The 20,652-nt window shown below is 43.4% G+C and overlaps 4 protein-coding genes across 4 annotated transcripts in view; 1 reads left to right on the forward strand and 3 right to left on the reverse strand.

Moving 5' to 3' along the window:
* Positions 1 to 5,253: 5,253 nt before the first annotated feature.
* LOC143361483 (uncharacterized) overlaps positions 5,254 to 20,652 on the reverse strand; it is a 37,769-nt gene continuing 22,370 nt past the window's right edge. Inside the window, exons 5-15 of the mRNA XM_076800908.1 lie at positions 16,743 to 16,868; positions 15,944 to 16,183; positions 15,495 to 15,623; positions 15,273 to 15,402; positions 14,814 to 14,936; positions 14,646 to 14,735; positions 14,122 to 14,245; positions 12,639 to 12,857; positions 12,464 to 12,555; positions 11,889 to 12,058; positions 5,254 to 5,501 (exon numbers count right to left, since the gene is read on the reverse strand). Coding sequence (XP_076657023.1) covers positions 11,918 to 12,058; positions 12,464 to 12,555; positions 12,639 to 12,857; positions 14,122 to 14,245; positions 14,646 to 14,735; positions 14,814 to 14,936; positions 15,273 to 15,402; positions 15,495 to 15,623; positions 15,944 to 16,183; positions 16,743 to 16,868 — 1,414 coding nt within the window. The 3' untranslated portion in view covers positions 5,254 to 5,501; positions 11,889 to 11,917. The remainder of the gene's footprint in view (positions 5,502 to 11,888; positions 12,059 to 12,463; positions 12,556 to 12,638; positions 12,858 to 14,121; positions 14,246 to 14,645; positions 14,736 to 14,813; positions 14,937 to 15,272; positions 15,403 to 15,494; positions 15,624 to 15,943; positions 16,184 to 16,742; positions 16,869 to 20,652) is intronic.
* LOC143361485 (ester hydrolase C11orf54 homolog) overlaps positions 6,389 to 20,652 on the forward strand; it is a 46,350-nt gene continuing 32,086 nt past the window's right edge. The window contains exon 1 of the mRNA XM_076800911.1: positions 6,389 to 6,540. Within this exon, the coding sequence (XP_076657026.1) occupies positions 6,421 to 6,540 (120 nt within the window). The 5' untranslated portion in view covers positions 6,389 to 6,420. The remainder of the gene's footprint in view (positions 6,541 to 20,652) is intronic.
* LOC143361701 (uncharacterized) lies at positions 6,727 to 9,123 on the reverse strand. Its single transcript, XM_076801292.1, is given in 7 exon segments — positions 6,727 to 7,551; positions 7,553 to 7,668; positions 7,671 to 8,173; positions 8,216 to 8,342; positions 8,386 to 8,709; positions 8,712 to 8,949; positions 9,064 to 9,123. Coding segments are annotated over 7 exon segments (1,719 nt in total). The 3' UTR covers positions 6,727 to 7,200.
* On the reverse strand, positions 9,340 to 11,124 carry LOC143361484 (uncharacterized). Its single transcript, XM_076800910.1, has one exon. The coding sequence runs from the start codon at positions 11,122 to 11,124 to the stop codon at positions 9,358 to 9,360; it is 1,767 nt and encodes a 588-aa protein (XP_076657025.1). The 3' UTR covers positions 9,340 to 9,357.

Consider the following 20,652-nt stretch of genomic DNA (forward strand, 5'->3'; position numbering starts at 1 on the left):
CTAATGCTAAACAGTAACTAAGATTCACACTCATAATCCACAATAGTACACTCATACCACCGTGTTCACGATATTACAACGTCGCGACGACTGTGCCCTGCTGTTGTAATATCATAACGTTCAAGTATATGTATATCATTATACAATAATTAATAATCATGCGAGAAGCAAGTCTTCAAGAGTATAATTTCATAGGGAACATAAAGTATTCTTCCTTTCTTGTACGCAGGATGATCAAAATTACCACTTTGAGTATTTAATCGTTTACGTGACCTTTGGATTACGATGTTATACGAACGATAAATCAGCGGGTTTCGTAAAAAAGTTAATGTCAGTGTCAATTTCATGTATCTGTATAAAAATTGAGGACAGTAAAAAACGAGTTGTCGCGTCACGCGATTCTCTCGATATCGCGTAACTTTTGTTCGAAATGTACTTTCAAGTGATTCCTAAATTAATCATTTACATTATAGTTTGAGAAATATTCAAGGTGCTAATTTTAATTGGCTTAGCCTGTTCAAAAGATTCTTTTCTCAAATGCTTATGATTATCTTTTGATATTGAATTTTCTGTGCTGATTTCGTGCAGTTATCGTTAACAGGAATTCTAAGCGGTAGCTGCATAAAATATCGATGACTAGTATCGAACAGGAAACCGAAATAGAAAAAAATTTCTCTAACACGCGTACTGGCAATATCGTGGCGAATCGACGATTGGTACATCATTAGTTTTTGGCCCGTGTTTGTTCGCGTGGCGGTACCAGTACGAATCTGAAATGAAACTATAGAAAATGCAGTTTCCGCATCCGAGCTTTTCTTAAGCTTATGGACCGATGCGTTATACTTAACGATGCGAGCACAACCGGATATAATTCGAGTATTTACACGATATATCTTATCTTTACCGTCAATACAAACAACGCTGTTTGGCTCGACTCGAATGAACATGGTACACTGACAAGGGAAAGAGCCTAACCGTTCTACTTTGATTTTAACCAGCTCTTGTACGATCACTGCTTGTATATGTCCATAATGATTTGTATGAAATATTAGTCGTAGTTACTTGATAGTCTTAAAGATATAAACTCTTAAACAAAACTATGTAACACAAAGATATAGACCTCGGAAGTCCCGAGACTAATTCTTAGAATTTTCGTTTCAACAGCAATAGAGATATGTATGTTGTACGTTAGTCATTTGTATGTTGTTGTAAAATTGTCGAAAAAATATTAAACTTTAAAGTTATCAGGTAACTAGGATTATATTTATATTTGCTGTTAGACACCTGTATGTAGCATATAAAATTGCTACTCCTTAAAATCAAAGACGAACATTTAGCAGCATTCCCTTGTGAGATCGAGTAGTATAGTCAGTTAAAGAAGTATGCATAGACTGGTCAAATTTTAAGCATTTGGAGTAAAAGAGCAAATTGCATAACTTGTATATTTTATAGAAGTTAATTAATCGATTAGGTGGTACGAGAAAAGAGGATTTTCGTCAATGTTTAAATTATTGGCTGGAGCAATGTTGGATGTGACTATTTTCACAATGAATTTTTGTTGTTGGAACAACGTTTATCGCGAAACGCTGGATGGGAATTTTATGTTTAAGAGCCGATTTTTTAAGTTTTCAGGTTTTGGAGAACCGTTGGACATAAGAAACTTGTTTTGTATATGGCCAGAGGTTACCTTACGGATTCAGTCCTGACAAATTTCCTTTTGATTCCGTGACTCCTGTTTTTCTGTTCACTGTGTACTTTAATTTGTTTGGATTCCATTTCAGTTAATTTGACGATTTTTTATCGAATTCGAATGTACGTGTTAAACGTTAATTGTGAACAGGAACTATCCAAAATCAAGCTTTCCTCTTTGTTTTTAATAAAGATGTCAAGTAAAATGAAATGCAGTTCCTTTCTTTACCATTTGGTGTAAAACGGTTATTACAATGGAGCAACGTTGGATATGAGATATCCTACATCTAGTAGCTAAGATCTATTAGCTTTTCTCATCATGCTGTCCTGAAAATTTGCACTCTGTATCATCCAACGTTGTTCCAGCCAACAGTTACACTGTTGCAAGGAATTAAAGTTCATAAAATATGCAAAAATACACGGTGCTCTTTTTCAAATGTTTGAAAGCCATCACAGGTGAATGCAAACTATCACGACCGACTCTATACGTATACATATTAATATTCCTTCTCCGTCCCCGTTATTCCTCTACGTTGATTACACTTCACGGCATACATATTTACAACAATATGAGAAAATAATTCGATTTGGGCTCTCGTCGATCTTCGTTCTATCGCTGTCGACGTGCGCGCTTTAGGCTAATCGAACTGTGTTCTATTTACGTGTGGTCCGTGTTCCTGCGGTTATCGTTTAGAATGAGAAAATCGGCGAAACTTCCGAAAAACCGGCCGAACCCGATTCGGTTGAAATTTTGCAAACAGCTTCATTTTGAATTGGAAAAATAAATGTTTGCGAGAAGGATTTTCGCCGGTTCGGAAAACAAATTTCTACCATTTCAATGCTATTTCTTACCCTACCGACACAACGCAGTAAAATCGGCGACCCTTTTAAAACAAATAACCACTTTCCTAAAAGCCTAATCCAAGCCTGCAACTTCGGTCATAGTAATTTCTGTCACCTGAGGGATGCTTTATATTTAAATTATGCGCTTTCCCTTTAATAGAGTTTTGCAGAGCGACGGGGAAGACATATACCTCATCCTTCGCGAGCTGTCTTGTCGACACGGCTCTAGATGTAAATAATTGGCAAAAATGTCCTTTTGGAAGGGCACGTGTTGCCAGGCGAGGTGGCTCAATTATGTTAACGGTCGCGAATCGTTAGCGTGAGGACAGTTTTTGGCGAAATACGGCAACGAGCAGGCAAATTACGTTCCCACTTAGTCGCTAACCGTCAACAATTTGAAGTGAAATTGTCTTTGTAGTCGCAATAAACTCTTTGCGTTTCTAATTAGACTACGCTTATTTTACCCGCCTCCTTGCTCTAGCGAAGCAACTGGCGACCGTGCCAGGACGGTTTATAGTTTAGCGTCGTGGAGAATTAATTAGCCAATGGTCACACCAGAGGAAAGTAAAAGAAATCTTTTTTGGAAATGCTGTTCAAAAACGACGAGGATCGGTACGAAGTGAAGCAACCAGGGCTGAAGAACCACCCGGCCTTGAATGAGAATAAAATTATGGCTATTCGACGGCTACGAACTACAATCGAGAGACTAAAAACGGACGGAAGAGTATGCTGCCATATTTAATGAGTGGCTCAAGGAAGGTGTCGTGGAATATGTCCCCGAGGAAGAAAAGGACAGCTGGGGGCCCTTCAGAACGAGACCTTTCTTCGATGCATCGGCGAAGAGTCAGCCCTTTCCATGTCTAAACTAACGCTCGGAGTCCCTTCGATTTTACTGCGCTTGAGAAGTGGTAATGTAGGTGTACTTTCTGATATTAGAAAAGCGTTTCTGCAAATACAGGGTTTTCTCGATATATGTCCGAAATATCTAGCCGATAAAAGTCCCAGAACTATCCCCACTTCCGCGGGTTATAGCCCGATAATCCAGTAACAAAACTTCTTTATTTTTCATTATTTTTTTTAATGAGATTTTCACCAACATGTCCGTGGCATTTTTCCAATGAAAATGATACCAAATATGATATAATTCCGATAATATTCACTTGAATATAATGAAAAGTAAAAAAGTTTTATTATTGAATTAGTAGTGGTCTCACACCGATACACCCGACCCGTATTACGTTTACACTCAAGGCAAAGATCAAAGTATCTCCTGGCCGATATATGTCACTGGTTAGACCGGTGTTCTGGACATATATCGACAAAACAATGTATCCCTTGATCGTGATGATAGGAATTTTTGAAGATTTTTGTGGATCAGTTAAAGGACTGACATAGTAATTTTATGACACTGTCGCGTAGTATTCGGGAGTAACGTCCAGTCCCTTTATTTTAGGTCTTCTCATTGCCATGCATCTAAGTAATATAATTAAATGTTTAGGTCGTGATCCAGAGGCCGACATTTTGATCAATAATATGAAGAGCTTTTGAAGCTTTGACCTTCGAAGGTGGGAGCACAAGAACGACGGCTCACCCGAAAACCGAACGGCAGTGTCAGGTATGTCGTGAGATGAAAATCAGGATACTCTGTGTCTTTAAATATCCCGAATTTCGAAATGTTCCGGGACGATAAAATCACTATAAGAAGCATGCTTTCGATCGCGCATCGCATTTTCGATCCCCTCGGTTCCGCGAGTTCCGTGGTGCTTTGTCCGCGATTTTTATTACATGAAACTTCGGCACGAAATTTGTCGTAGGACGAAGAAGTCGATGACGAATTGAAAAAGAAATTTTTAAATTGACTAACAAGCTTAAGGGGGGAACCTGAATAAGAAGTTTGAAAATGAGCCGATTTTCGGAAGTTTTTTTCCAACTAAAATAGTAGACCAATCTCTTCGAAACTTCTAGGGCATATTATATAATATTTCTACAACATACAGAAATTTTTTTTAAGTATAAATAAACCTTAGAAGCAGAGTTATAGGCGCTTGTCCGCAGGCCCTCGCTACCGAAATAGTAAATTAATTCTTGTCTAAAATAAAATAATACTACAACATAACATAACAAACATAATAGTTTGAAGTTTCGTTGCCGTAAACGTATCCTGTGCGACGCGCATGTTAAATCGGCTGTATCTATGAAATTAATTCGAATTTCTATGTGTAACTTTGGCAATATATCCTCCATGAATTAAAAGAATTTAAAAAAAATCAATTTTTTCAAGTTTGTAATTCAGGTTTCCCCCTGAACAAAATTGAAATTGCGTACGCGGCTGTTTTTTTTTACGTATCGAAAGCGATTCTAACGTAAGCGTAAATTTTGTTCAAGCTAAAGGTAGAGTTGCAACTACAAAGAAAGATTCGACTGATGCGCGGCAGAGCGTTCCGCGCTTAGAATTATTAACAGCAACAATAGCAGTCCGCTTGACTTCTACGATTTTCGATGCGTTAAAATTAGGTCGTTGTAATGTCTGCTATTCGAGCATTTCGTCTAAGGTAACAACTGGACTGCGGATCTTTATGCGTTTGTAGCTTCGAAAAATTTTCGAAAAAGGCTGGAACATAAAATTCGACAGGATTTAGTACGATTTTTACGTATTTCAGATCCGCAAAGGCTACTGCCATTGAAAATAAGATTTCATTTGATTCCAGTTTCTTATTAATTCGACAACAAAAAATGGCAAACTGCATAAACATCCGCAGTCTAGTAATAACGTGGTTTCGCAGAAACAGTAATTTGGCAAGTTTCGTTTACATTAAAATGAAGAAAATCCGCGAATTTTCAAGCTCCGTGCAGTGGAGACATGTGCCCGGACATCTAAATCCTGTCGATCTATCCTCGCGAGGATGTACCGTAGATCAATTTGCTAATGTCCAGATGGTGGGAGGGTCCGGAGCGGCTACGTATGAAATCTGAAAAATGGCCCACTAATGAATTTAGATATAACGAGGAAGAAAGTAAACAAAGAATTGAAAAAATGCGCTTCAAATAGAGTAATGTGTGGTATACAGAAAGATTTTCGGAATGTATAGAAAAATTGTCTGTGTTTTAATGTGAATAAGATTTTGTTTTAACGCCAGTAACAAATTAGAAACACACAGAAAAGGTGATCTAAGCATTGAAGAAATAGAAAATTTGGAAACCACGCTGATGAAATTAATTCAACCGGAAATTTTCACTGATGGGGTAAATGATTCGTTCTAATTCCAGTCCGAATAAATTATTCGAATAATTTACAAATTTCGTAGGGATGAACAACACGTTGAAAAAATGTAGATTTTGCTAGACTAGCTAAAACAGTATCAACAGAAAAAATCGAGTGGAGATTTAGAAGAAGCGTTTTTATCGGGGTTCGATTTGCTACGAAGAACGATTAAAAAATCGTGCCTGAATTATGAGGAAATGCTCACAGTTTTGTTCGATTGCGAAGCGATTGTTACTTCAAGGCCGATTACCTTTATGTCCGATGATAGACAGGATATAGCTCCTTTAAGCCCATCAATGTTTTTACAAAGAAGTAGGAGTTCTAGAGCTCGTTGAAAATTCTCAACTAGATAAAAGATTCCGTCACCGCCAAAGATTAAAAGAAGATCTACGCCAGAGATTCCGTAGCGAATAGTTAGGTGCTTTAATGCACGAAAGACGAAAAGCCAGTAATAATTTTAGCGTGAGCGTTGGCGAAGTAGTGTTGGTAGAAAATGAAAACCCAAAACGCTTTAAACTGGCCTTTGGCACACCTCAAAGAAGCGTTTGTAGAAATATACAATAACGTGTTTGTTGTTCGTTTTGTTACAGCTGAAGGTGAAATGACGAGATCTATCCAGCGAATTTATGCACTGGAAATCGAATGTCGACGATGTTTTGGTTGAGTGGTACAAAAGGACTCCGAAGAATGGGCTACTGCGTGACGTATGCGAAATGAGTGATGAAGAGCAGAGCTGCGTAATAAAGGTAGGAAAACAGTTAGACTTGACCGGTTGCGTTTCTAAAAAAAAAAAAAAAAAAAATCGTTCATCTCAATGGCGGGAGAATGATACATTATGTGTCTTTCCTTATTAGGGTTTTGCGAAGCAACGGGGGAAACATTTACCTCGCCCAGCCGCTCACCCCGCGCTGTCTTATCGACACACGACTCTGGGTGTAAACACCTGGCAAAAATGCCCTTTCGAGCTCGAATATTCGAGCCGAGTTCGAGACGAGCCAAGCCGGGACTCGCTTTTCTCGCACCGATGCTACTCTAGTGAAACAGTGGTTATTTCTTTTGAAAGGGCCGCCCATTACGATGCGCTGTGTCGGCAAGCTGGGCAATAACTTAAACCTTTTTCTGAATCGACAAAAATCCCTCTCGTCAACATATTTTCAATACAAAATGAAGCCACCTGCAAAATTCCAGCACAATCGAGCGTGACCGGTTTCAGAAAGTATAGCCAGAACATCAATTTGTCCGCGAAAATCCGTGACGTTCAAGCGGCCGTTTAAGTACAGAACATGAATAGAATCATTTCCTCCGTGGCTCGGTTGATCGGTCGTTCCACCAATTCGTGTGTCCGTTGGCTCGGGGGTATCTTTCCGGAATCTCAAATTCATTTTTGGACAGTCTGGTCTTGATGATCACGCGTTCGATCTTAAATCGCCGGACAAGCCGCGAACGTCCCCATCGTTCCAATTGTTGTTCTCGATCTTGACCTCGTACCTATTCTCCCTGACAGCATTGTCCGACGGTAAAATCCTGACGTATGTGTTTTTCAAGTTCTTCGGATCAGCTTGTACGACCGTGTTCCTCACCACGGGAGTGCTCCTGTCCCCGCAGATCGACCTCGAGCGGCACTTCTCCGTCTTCTTCTCGTCGATGATGGACTCAAGCGAGCTTTTCCTTCGACTGTTCTTCCTATTCCCCTTCTCCTTATTAATCGTCGCCTTTCTACCGCTTTTAGGACTCTCGTACTCCAAGTATTTCCTGATCCCACTTCGGCGTATCACTCGAATACACCAGCTTCTTCCTGTACTTCGGGCTGGCCGCGATCATCGGCACGTCCGTCTCGATCACGGTCGTGATCACTTGGTCATTTTCATCAAATTACTCTCCAGATACTTCTTCTTCGGTATCGCGGACATACTGATCTTTCCGAGCAACGTGGAACACTCGTCTGCACTCTCATAAGTGTACGCATAGTGTTTCTGCACGTGTTTCGGCTCGTCGATGATGTCCAGGGCCGTGTCCATGTTCGTCATTTCATTCTTCCGGTTCTCCTTCTTCATCTCGTCCCTCTTGAATGGCTCGAGAGCTTCCTCGAACAGCATCTTCGGCGACTTGCGTCCAAAATCGAGCGGTTTGTTCGATAAGAACACGATGCTCTGCCTAAGGCTGCCCGTGATGCTGTGTCTTTGTCTGGCAGCAGGCGGATCCAGCAGACGTCGCAGACTGGAATTCGGTGGAACCGAGAACTTGTTGATCTTCTGCTGTACGGTGGCTAACTTATTTTTCTTGCTCAACAACAGCTCCGTCGACAGGAGTTGTCTCTTAAAGGCTGACAAAATTGGTGTGGCGCTCGCCAGCAGCACGCTTTCCACCTTTTTGCAGGTGTTTCAGCTCGTCGATGATGTCCACTGTCGTGTCCTTGTTCGCCGTTTCGTTTTTCGGTTTCCTTCCTTCTCGTCTTTCCTGAAGGGCCCTACTAAGGCTACCCGTGATGCTGTGTGGTTAACTGGTTTTGGCGGATCCAGCAGAAATCGTAGACTCGGATTCCTAATTTCTGGTACCAACATCCTCTTGACCGAGAATTTATTGATCTTCGTTTTGCATCTGCAGCTCCGGGATCGAGAACCTGTCTCAGTTAAACTTTCCGGCGGACGACTCTTTCAAATTCTTGTACTTGGCGCCGAAGTCTAGCTGCGATAACCGGTCCCTTTGGCTAGTGTGCACGTCTAGAGAGAATCTTTTGTACTTGTTGGGCAGCGGGGACGGAGAGTGCCACACCATGGCGGGTAGGTTCGCATCCCTGGTTCCTGTGCCGAGGTAAGGGTGCGACAATCTCTGCTGATCGCGGACGGGGTGGTAGTCGCCGGTGACCAAGGTCGACAGGGAGAGTCGTTCGCGTCTCCCAGTGGTAGCATCGTGTCTCGGTAGTCATCCAGTTGCGACAGCCTGGGAGAAGCGTGGTCCAAGGTCAAGCTGCCCCTAGAGCTACCCCCGAAACTAGGCACGCCTTTCGCTGATGATCTTCTGTCTTCATTGATGCTGTTGTCCCCGGATGCAGCTCGCAGGCTGGTGTAGGACAGTCTGGTGACGCGGTTCATTCCGACGAAGAAGTTGATGCCGCTGATGCTTGAATCCAAAGGCGGATACGATGGTCTGGTCTTCTGTCGTACGAGATCAATAATAGCGTCGGCAGGTGCGGCTGCTAGCAACGGCTACGCTAGCTGGCAGGAGAGTAGCTAGGGGGACAGAGGATCGAGAACCTATCCCGGTTGTACTTGCCGGTGGACTACTCCTCCTTCAGATTTCTGTACTTGGCGCCGAAGTATAGCTGCCATAACCCCGGTTCCTTTGGCTAGTGTGCATGGCTAGTTCGAGCTGCCGTTTACGTACGAGACGGGAATAGAATCATGTCCTCTGTTTCGGTTGATCGGTCGTTGCACCAATTCGTGTGTCCGTTGGCTCGGGGGTATCTTTCCGGAATCTCAAATTCATTTTCGCTGAATGATCTATGTATACTACGTTTCCTATCTGCATCGGACAGTTTGGTCTTGTTAATCACGCGTTCGACCTTAAATCGACGTTGAATCGTCGGACTCGCTGTCGTCGCACTCCTCGTCGTACAAGCCGCGAACATCCCCATCGTTCCAATTGTTGTTCTCGATCTTGACCTCGTACCTATTCTCCCTGACAGCATTGTCCGACGGTAAAATCCTGACGTATGTGTTTTTCATGTTTTTCGGATCAGCTTGTACGACCGTGTTCCTCACCACGGTAGTGCTCCTGTCCCCGCAGATCGACCTCGAGCGGCACTTCTCCGTCTTCTTCTCGTCGATGATGGACTCAAGCGAGCTTTTCCTTCGACTGTTCTTCCTATTCCCTTTCTCCTTATTAATCGTCGCCTTTCTACCGCTTTTAGGACTCTCGTTCTCCAAGTATTTCCTGATCCACTTCGGCGTATCACTCGAATACACCGGCTTCTTTCCGTATTTCGGGCTGGCCGCGATCATCGGTACGTCCGTCTCGATCACGGTCGTGATCACCTGGTCGTTTTCATCAAAATTACTCTCCAGATACTTCTTCTTCGGTATCGCGGACATACTGATCTTTCCGAGCAACGTGGAACACTCGTCTGCGCTCTCATAAGTGTACGCGTAGTGTTTCTGCACGTGTTTCGGCTCGTCGATGATGTCCAGTGCCGTGTCCATGTTCGCCATTTCATTCTTCCGGTTCTCCTCCTTCTCGTCCCTCTTGAATGGCTCGAGAGCTTCCTCGAACAGCATCTTCGGCGTCTTGCGTCCAAAATCGAGCGGTTTGTTCGATAAGAACACGATGCTCTGCCTAAGACTGCCCGTGATGCTGTGTCGTTGTCTGGTAGCAGGCGGATCCAGCAGACGTCGCAGACTGGAATTCCGAATTTCTGGTACTGACATCCTCTCGCGAGTAGGGATCGGTGGAACCGAGAACTTGTTCATCTTCTGTTGTACGGTTGCTAGCTTATTTTTCTTGCTCAACAACAGCTCCGTCGACAGAAGCTGTCTCTCAGAGGCTGGCAAAATTGGTGTGGCGCTCGCCAACAGCACGCTTTCCAACCCCTCTCTGGTAGGACTCTTAATCTTGCCCAGGGTCGCGTGCTCGTCTATCTTCGGGTGCAGATGTTCGCTAATCGGCGAGCTAGCGATAGGTAACAGCTTGGACCTGATCACCTCCTGGTTCCTCAATTGGCTGTCCAGGCTGAACCGTTGCTTCGGCGTGCCCGCGATCAGTCTGAGATCGTTCTGCGTCTGCAGCTCCGGGATCGAGAACCTGTCCCGGTTAAACTTGCTGGCGGACGACTCTTTCAAGTTCCTGTACTTGGCGCCGAAGTCTAGCTGCGATAACCGGTCCCTTTGGCTACTGTGCACGGCTAGGGAGAATCTTTTGTGCTTGTTGTGCGGCGGGGACGGAGAGTGGCACACCATGGCGGGTAGATTCGTATCCCGGGTTCCTGTGCTGAGGCAAGGATGCGAGAGTCTCTGCTGGCCGCGGACGGGGTGATAGTCGCCGGTTACCAAGGTCGGCTGGGAGAGTCGTTCGCGTCTCCCGGTGGCAGCCTCGTGTCTCAGCATGAACCTGCGGACGTCCGGTTGCGACAGCCTAGAAGTACCGTGGTCCAAGGTCAAGCTACCCCTAGAGCTACCCCCGAAACCAGGCACGCTCTTCGCTGATAATCTTTCGCCTTCGTTGATGCTGTTGTCCCCGGACGCAGCTCGCAGGCTGGTGTAGGACAATCTGGTGCCGCGATTCATTCCGACGAAGTTGATGCCGCTGAAGCTCGAGTTCAAGGTCGGCTGGGACATGCGGATACGACGGTCCGGTGAACCAACGCCGCCGGATTTTCTGTCGTACGAGATCAACAGCGTCGGTAGGTTCGGTTGCGAGTAGCGGCTACGCTGGCTGGCAGGAGAGTAGCTAGGGGGGCAGGGGGTCGTCGAATAGGTGCCCTCGAAGGTCACCGTGTCCTGCGACTCGATACTAGATTGTGATTGTGGTGGCGGCTTCACCGGTGTGATGTGCAGGTTCGGGTGAGAAAGACGGTTCTTACGACCCTGACTCGGCTTTTTCAAAGTGTCGATCAGGTTCGGTTGCGAGAGGCGGATGTAGGGCGTGGGCGGCCGATTCAGGTACCTAGAAAATTTTCCTAGGTTAGAACTAATGCAAACGGTTGAAATATCCAAAATAAATCTCCCAATCTGCTACATTGGCCAGACTGGGGGAGACGGGCACAGTCACGGGACAGCTCGGCCTCTCTTGAAGACAATGTAGCCAGACTTGTCTCTTACTCTACCCTTTTCCTTCTACAACGCCATTACCGCATACCTTCGGTGCATAATCCTGTTTCATAGGGGAAACTGAACCACTGTATTTTTTAGAATTCCTTACAAGTTACCACGTAAACATTGTTAATATGGGACACACGAACCGGGACAGTTCTAAAGTTCTGTAATTTAAATAAAAAAAAAAAAGTACACGTACAAGAACGATGCAGATACATTCAAAAGACGCGTCGAAATAAGCGATACTTTTAGGATTGATTAGTAAGAATTAGCTGTCGCTAACATACCAAAGGTCCCGGCGGCAGTAAGGCTCGCATCAGACGGTGGCTCCCTCCCGTAAACGTCGTATGAAAATCGGTCGAACGTCCTCGAAGAACGACGGCAGGTCCAGCTCCGCTGCCCTAGCGATCCCGCCGTCCTTGCACTCCAGCCAGTATGTGTCCATCAACCCCTTACCCTAAGAGAGCAGCGGTTAGTATTCCCTGATCGAAAGCGGACGCGTAGATCCTCTGCTCCCCGGTGAAACGCGTTAGGTCGTTCCATAAATTCCGTAATTTCCGTCACTATACCTTCTTTCGTATTTTACAAGAGGATCCACTCGCATTTAATGAAATAGTGTAACTCTGAAAACTGTTGCTGAAATGAAAGCTGCTAGCGAACTTATTAACCCATTTGCATCATTAGTAAACTGCGGGTTGTATGCATTTACGAGTAGATCAAATGTAAAATAGTGAAAGACAGCATAGAAGTTTTTCGATAAAGTTTGAGGGTATGTCTCGAATATTAATGCAAACGGGAGAAGCTTATGGGACGACCTAGTGTTGAGGCAAACGCTTTTCGCCAGAGGCAGTCAATTTTGTACCTTCACGTCTACCAAACCGCGACGCTCTATCTTGAATCCTCCCACGGCGTCCAAAGCTTTCTTCATCTCCAGGCTAATGTGTATTCGTAGGGCTACGATAGATAAAGTTCAGTAACGAAAATTAGTCCTCTTGAAGAGCGGTAAATATAATAGAATGTCGAAGGAACTTTGCTACCTTCTCCAGTGGATTCCATCCGACTGGCTGTGTTCACCGTGTCTCCGAATAGACAGTAACGAGGCATCTTGCTGCCGACTATTCCAGCAACGACAGGTCCCGTGTGCGCTCCGCTTCGTATTTGAAGCCGTTCACCTGGCCTCTTTGGTACTTGAAACACCGAGGACGCTGCCAACAGGTCCAGCGCCATTGTCGCTATCTCGGTTACGTGTTTGTCACCTGAGGAAAGGTGTGCGAGTAAATTGCATCTGTCGAGTGTAAATGTTTTTGCTAAAGTCTAGCTCTGAGCAGGACCCGAGAACAGTGTATGCAGCGTATATTTGATTTTTAGTAAATAATTTGGATAATAATGTAGCCAATAGAATCATTGAAGAGCTCAGGGCAACAAACGGTCATATCATGAGACGTTTGTGATTGTTTGTTGCCCCGAACGATTAAAAACTCTAAGTGGGCAGTCATGTATATAAATCGAGCTGACCGTTCGTTGCTCTGAGCACTTCAATTGATGAACGTCGATGACAGAGGGAGTTGTTAAAAATGTTAACACTAGGTTTACGTTCTAATATTTTTATATTGGGATGTATGTAAAAATGCATCAATGAGGAATTATTCAACAAAGTTATTTCTTTGAGTATATTATAATAAAAAAAAATGGCTAAAAATTTGTTAATACTCCGTAAGCCTAGTGTTAAAATAGAAATTATCAATTTATCAATCGTTACTGAGCGCAGTGATTATGATTCACCGAAGCCCGATTGCCGTCTTCGAGGACTATTATAATCATTTATAAATTTAATTTTATATATGCGGAATATGTTATATTTTATACTGTATAAGTAGAGGATAATGTCGAGCCAGTAGCTAGAATCAGCTTAGAATTAGAATTTGTTTAACTATTGTACAATGTAATATAAAATTTGTAAAATATAAAAACAAGTTTTATCGATTTTTCATCCTTTACCTTCACTTTAACTAAATTTTTCCTAAAATCGATTCAAAGAATCCCCTCAAAATCGAATCAATTGTGTCCGGGATGATGTTCGTGTTTTACCGACTTTTCGGCATGTTTTCGTATTTCTTTTTTACCAGAATGCTTCTGTTGCAAAATGCATTCCGCGTAGTGGCAAAATGCTCAAACTGTTAGCCAAAAATTACCGACAGCCGATAATAGATCGTCTGTTAGCCAAAAGTTACCGACAGCCGGTAACAGATCGGCTGTCAGCCAAAAGTTACCGACAACCAGTAATAGATCGATAACCATGGTGTCGCTCTCCATCAAGCAGAAGATTTTCAGTTAATGGGTAAAGAAGTTTGGCTAACAGTTTGAACGTTTTGCCGCCACGTGTAATGTCGCTATTTTCAAATTTTACGGAGCAGATGATTTTTGCCGAAATTTACATTGTTTCCAGATTCCTTAATTTACGATCCTTGATACTGTAGAATCATGCCTTTCTTTTAGAACAAATTCAGATTTTTCTCTTACCATTTCGAACTGGCAAACCGGAAGCAACCATGTACGAGTCGCCGATGGTTTCAACTTTGTACACGTCATAGCACTCGATGCGAGCATCAAACAGCTTGTAGATCGAGTTCAGGAATGTAACAACCTAGAAACAACAAACACCTTGAAAATAGAATTTCTTTTCTCGTTTAAAAGTGATCCATTTCTTATGTCCCGCGGCATTTTATGATTTCTACGATAATGGTACAGTAAAGTCTTGATCTAAGCGCAATCCTCGGGTCCGTGCTGCGACATAGATCGTGTAGGGCTACTATTTTTTTGTGACCGCGTCGACAACACCGAACATAGGAAAGGACAACGCGGCCGAAGGCGCACTACATACCGTCAATTAAACCACTAAATAATTGCGCTTATTCTTAGTTAGATCAAGGTTTCACTGTATGAAGAAATGAAGATGTGAACCGGTCAAAACAGATTCCAAGAATCCAGAAAATTTAGGGCAACAGCTAGCTTAGTTTCAGGCGAATAAATTCTCGGAAGCATACTTCAAGTGGTGTGTTCTCGGCGGCGATCTCCGTGAATCCGACGATGTCGCTGAAGTAGACGGTCACTGCCTCATAGTACTCGGCTGGCACCTTTTGTCAGACGGGAAAACAAATGTTTACAGATCGTGGAACAGGCGGCGAACATTAAGGAACTTTCTATCGGGGTACCTGTTGCGTTTGCTTCAGCTGTTGAGCGACGCTGGGAGGCAGCATCTGAAAGAGCAACGTGTCGCTCTTCTCTTTCTCCTGTTTCAGTTCTCGTGCCTTTTGTGCCAAATTCGCCGCGTATAACTGCGAATAGATCAACGTTTAATAAGTACATCCGAACCGTAAAGATCTTAACAGTGACGCAGCCTTCTTACAGAAATTGCACTCAGGAAAGGGTATTCGGGTTCGAGGCCGTTTTTCAACGAATTTTTCGGAATTTTTCTCAGAAAAACTACTGAATTTTTCGCATTGGGATTTTGCATACACCTTCATCTGCATTTGAAGTATATGTTTGATTTTTTGAAAGTTAAAATAACGAAAATTGCACGAACTATATATTTTTTTATAGAGTATGTATTGAAAAACATGGATGGATGCTTAGTAGGGACATTTTCGGGAGCGTAATCAATTTCTACTCACTTGTATGGTGGCCACAGCGTTACGCACGAGTACGATAATGATAGGAGAGATCAACAGCACCAGACCGACTATGGCAACGCCGGTTACTACTTTGTTACTCGCGTCTTGCAGGTTCGAGTTCACGTAATCCCTGTCGGAGGATGGGTGAAACGGTCATCTCGAGGTTGCTCGGCCGAAAATGGCAATACCATTATAGTCAACGATTCTGCAATTTTTTCTCACCTTATCATGTGACGTAACTCTCGTTGAAGCTTCCGCAGCTCGTCCACGTAAGTCGCCATCGAGTCGAAATAGGCGATCGCGTCGTCCACGCTTGGTTCCCTTTTCAAATTTTTCAGGATCTCGCCTCTCCTACGACAGACGACAGTTAGTCTGACAGTCTAACAGCTAGTCCATTAAAATAAAGAAAAAAAGTTTCTCGAGACTGTCATTACAAAGCATTATCCCAAATTGAGAATACTTACATCCGCATACTAGGACTGTTCCTTTTATAAAAAACATATAAAAAGCTAATGTTTTAATGGAAATACATAGCAGTACCATCAAACATATAATGTAGAAGCAATAAACGCAAAATTTCAAAATTCTCTTCCATTCATGTAGAATCTATGATCGATTAAAAAATACCTCCTCGAATTAGGCAACTTTCTTCGCTACTGTTCGCGGAGTACCTGGAATTAATTCTGTCGTAGTCCGGCATGGTGTTGGTGAGCTCCGAGTAAAAATGTTTGAGGGACGGCACGTATGTGAGAGAGCCGGTGAGGAGATCACGTCCGAGACCTTCGTGGCGTACGTAGCTAACGTAATTCTCCTCCAGAAGGATTCCACGACCGAAGTAATTGATTCCGTACACGGAAGCAATACCCAGGCTCTCGATGCTCCTCAGCAAATTTTTAAACGCTATCAGATACCTGGAACCGAGGGAAGCGCATTGTACCACGCGGCTTTTCTACACCTTGTTGTTTACCGTTTATCGCGTGCCAACGTTTGCTGTTCTACTATGAAAACAGACGTGTCGGGAATCTTGGGAATTTTGGCTCAAAAGATAGCAGAATGGTGAGTGAAAAAGTAATGTCTTGAGCTTGAAGGTGTCCTTGCGAAGGGGAGGCTTCAATCTTCAAGTTTATTGTGATCTGAGTCACGGAAGAAATTTTTGAAGCTCTCTGGAAACGGTCAAAGCTGATAAAAGGAGTAGAAAGCGTACTATACGGCACTCTTTTGGCTCGAAGTGACATAAAATGGTAAAGAAAAATCCTATGTTGAGTTTTAAGGTATTATTGCGAGGGGGAGGCTTCAATCTTCAAGTCTATTGTGATTTGAGTCGCGGAAAAAATTTTTTGAGCTCTGTAGAGATTATCAAAGTCGAGGAAAAATTGCCAGGAGGGCCATTAAGCCGTTGTTGCAATGGGAGGCTTTGGCTATTAAATCTTCTAACAATTAGCAATTTCCTTTGTAATCTGTTTCCTTTACCTCCAAACACCGCTGTTATCCGTTTCCTTGATCTGATTAGTGAGGTGATCCAGCATCGCCGCGTTCACGCCCGTGTACCACATCATCACTTCAGTGATGCTACTCTCCTCTGAGCTTATCTTCATTCTAGGAAACATGAAACAGAAGCAATCATTAACGATAGGCTTTAACTCTGCAGTGTTCATTAGAGCAATTGAATTACTTTTCCGCGAGTTTTCGGGGATGATTGTCCAACACTCAACGCGTCAATCGCGGTAACCGAAACTCATTTTCGAATTTCAATAGAACAAATAATAATTGCTGTCGTTTTCTAAAAATCGACGTGCGTCAACAGCAACTTGCAACAAACGTCGGACTATTGGGGACAATGGGTCATTGAAAGGGCAGCAAGAGGATGTTGCGGGGGTGGTTTCTAATTCTCCTGTGGTCCAGGAGGAGGAGCATGGTGGCCGAGGACGAAGCCAGGAAGTTTAGTTTGCAAATCGTTGTATCGAGCCGGCTTTTAGTCGAGAAGAGACGAGATGGCTGCGGAGACGGCAGGGGGTGTCGGCAGGAGGGGTCTAAAAATATTGTTCGCTGCTCCAAATGGTCGGTCACGCGCTCATGTGTGACAACCGCGTCCATTGCTCGTAAAGGTGGTCCGGCAGAGAAGGCCGCCGCAAAAGACGGAGAGAAAAAAACAGTGCAGATTCTTTTTTTCGAGGGCGTTCCGCTGGAAAGCGACGCGCGTGCCGACGCGACGCGCCCTCGTTCCCGAGGACTCGCGAGGACTTGCGAGGAGTCGTCAGGAGTAAGATGGAATGCGCGGTATTCAAACGAAAAAAATTTTCAGAATGGAAACTAGTCTGTCCCTGGTATCAATTTATTTGAATTATTTTCTGGATATTCTTTGCGAATATTTTTTGTGTATAATCCTTGTGAATAATCTTTCCGAACAATTTTTCTAAAAAATTGTTCTGAATAATAGTTTCAAGTAATTGTTCTGAATAATAGTTTCAAGTAATGGTTCCAAAAATGATGGTCCCAAATAATGCTTCCAAATAATGTTTTTCAATGCTTTTCTCAGTAATTCTTGGGAAGAATTCCCGTGAGGCGGCACGCCGAGCGTCACACGTTTGAATTCCAGCGCTTCAAAGGATCCAGGATTGAAATAGTTTTGTCCGGAAAAAGCCACTCTTCCCGAGTACCCTGCCGCAAGTAGAGTGGTCGACGAGAAGAAACACGATACATTGACCACCCACGATCGCAACCAATCAACAATTTCCCACCCATCGACGATCATGGATAATTGTTGCTCGAAAGTTCGGATAGGTCCAGTGCGGCCGCCGTCGCTGCGCAAACGCATTTTATTACAGCTATTAATAATTGATAACGGAGAAGCGAGTCACGATACCAACTCGTTAGATTGCTGAAAATAATCGCATGGCACGTGTACACGGTGGCTAATTAATTCTGTTGCCTCGGTATCCGATCGATCGATTTAACAACGCATCGGATTTCGATTTTGCCTCGTGTTTGTTTCGTCTCAAAGATAACGTGTTCAGAACGAAGCAGCGACAAGGGACTTATGGTTGTCCTCTTGTTGCTGCATGTTCCTAAACGATACCAACAGGCTGTAGTAACTCACCGAAATAGTTATACGGAAGCAACATAATTTGAGGACAATTTGTTTCCCAAGCTACGTGGTTCGTCGGTGCAGCAAAAGGTCATTGTCCGACATAGCTTACAAGGCGATAAAATGGCAAGGAAAAATAGTACAATCAATTTTAAGGTATCATTATAACGAGAAAGACTCAAACTTCGAGCTCATAGTGATTTCAATCGTTAACAAAATTTTCCGTGCTTCGTAGATTCCAAATTCGTAGATATGGAACATCTTTTGTTCAAAGTGCAATTAAATGACAAAAAAAGGGAGGGGAAAGTTCAATCTTCAAATTCTCGTAGCTCGTATAAATGTGCATGTCGCTGCACCAGTGTGGACGTAGCATTAGACACCGAGGCAATATACCCGATCGCGTTTTACCACCATCCCCATTGTCTTTGTCGGTCGAGGATAACGTTGCTCGAAGACCAAGAGGATTGTTAGCGGCTTGTTACCGGTGTTCCCGCTGACAGAAACGCGTTCCGTGCGACACACGCTGGCTCCCTTTAATAACCGCAGAAAGTAGACATGACGTTTTAGTCGATTGACGGAGAATTTTCTGAACTGTCAACCCCGAGAGGGGGGTTGGAAGCTCGTGGCTCAGCGATCTTTGTTCTCCTGCTTGCATACGGAATTTCTGAATCTCTTCCTAACTGATTAGACTGTGGCTCTTTATACTAAACTATTACTTGTGAGCTACTAAGCTGATAAGCTACTACTAAGCTACTAAGCTACTGAGCTATTACTAAGCTACTAACCTACTGAGCTATTACTAAGCTACTAAGCTACTGAGCTATTACTAAGCTACTAAGCTACTAAGCTACTAAGCTACTGAGTTATTACTAAGCTACTGAGCTATTACTAAGCTACTAACTGTAAGCTACTAAGCTGCTACTGAGCTACTAAGGTACTAATTGTAAGCTACTAAGTTACTAAACTATTACTAAATCACTACTAAGCTACTCAGCTACTACTCAGCTACTACTAAGCTACTATTAAGCCACTAAACTATTAATTGTGAGCTACTAGGACACTACTAAGACACTACTAAACTGCTAAGCTACTACTAAGATATTACTCCGCTACTACTCAACTACTACTAAGCAGACGACTAGCTCCGACTAAGCTACTAATTGTAAGCTACTAAGCTACCAAGCTACCAAGTTACTAAGCTACTGAGCTACTACGATACTAAACCATTACGCTACTAATCTACTCAACCATTAACACGTTGACACGTTGGACCGTCACGTCCGACGTCGGTGGTATGCGTGCGACACAATTTCTTGTCCATCTTTAAAAACTGATTTTCCTCACTACATAGTTGTTTAAATCGAAGTTCAATTACAATGACTACGTTACTCCTATTTTGGGAGATTTTGCTCGGCAATCAACACGTTAAGACTCTAAACGACCAAACTACGAAACTAGACTATTAAAATTGAAATTTTGCACGTCGAATCGCAACTTAATCATCGCAAAAGCAGCCCCCAGCCACACTCGCGAAAGTTTCTCAATTTTTCGCGTGTCCCGCTGGCACTTGGTCATTTCCTTCATGTTTTCAGAGGGTGAGTCGGATCGAACTTTACGGTCCCTCACGAAGTCTTAATTATTACGTCCCGACACGGTGATTCATGAGCAGAGTTTCTCGGGGGCTATCGGGAACGAAGAACCGATCTCGGGAATTGTCTGCAGCAACGCGTCCCATCGTCATCGTCGACGAGTATCGATTTATCGAGCACTCTACCCCCGGCAACAAGTATTATATTCGATCTAGTGAAGAGAGAGAGAGAGAGAGAGAGAGAGAGAGAGGCCATGTTCTAAAAATTATTCATCATTACCGGACGAGGGGAAAATGCGCTTTCGTTAATATTAAAGGGAACCGAATGAGACGACCGTCTTCTTCGCGCCGAGAAAATATTAACTAAGCCAGGAAAGCGTTCAATCATTCTCAACCGTTCGAGAAACTCATGGCAACTTCCGTTGTCATCCCCCGCAAGCTTCCAACTTCTCGTGATACTCTTCTTCGACTTTTTTGCAGCGTAGTTTTTACGCAATCTTCGCGACACCGTGAATCGCGTTTGGCATCCGACGGATATTTATTGTTTTATTAATGCTCGGGTCTGAATTCTTGTAACTTTGTTTTTCATTTTGAATTGCCTCACTTATCAGGAATTCTCTAATTCAATCAAAATCTCGCAGAATTTTTGTTACGAATTTGACCGAAGGAAATTGTCAGACAAATAGAAAAGAGAAACGTACAATGAA

The sequence above is a fragment of the Halictus rubicundus genome, chromosome 15 (genome assembly GCF_050948215.1).
Source record: "Halictus rubicundus isolate RS-2024b chromosome 15, iyHalRubi1_principal, whole genome shotgun sequence".
Taxonomy (NCBI): Eukaryota; Metazoa; Arthropoda; class Insecta; order Hymenoptera; family Halictidae; genus Halictus; species Halictus rubicundus.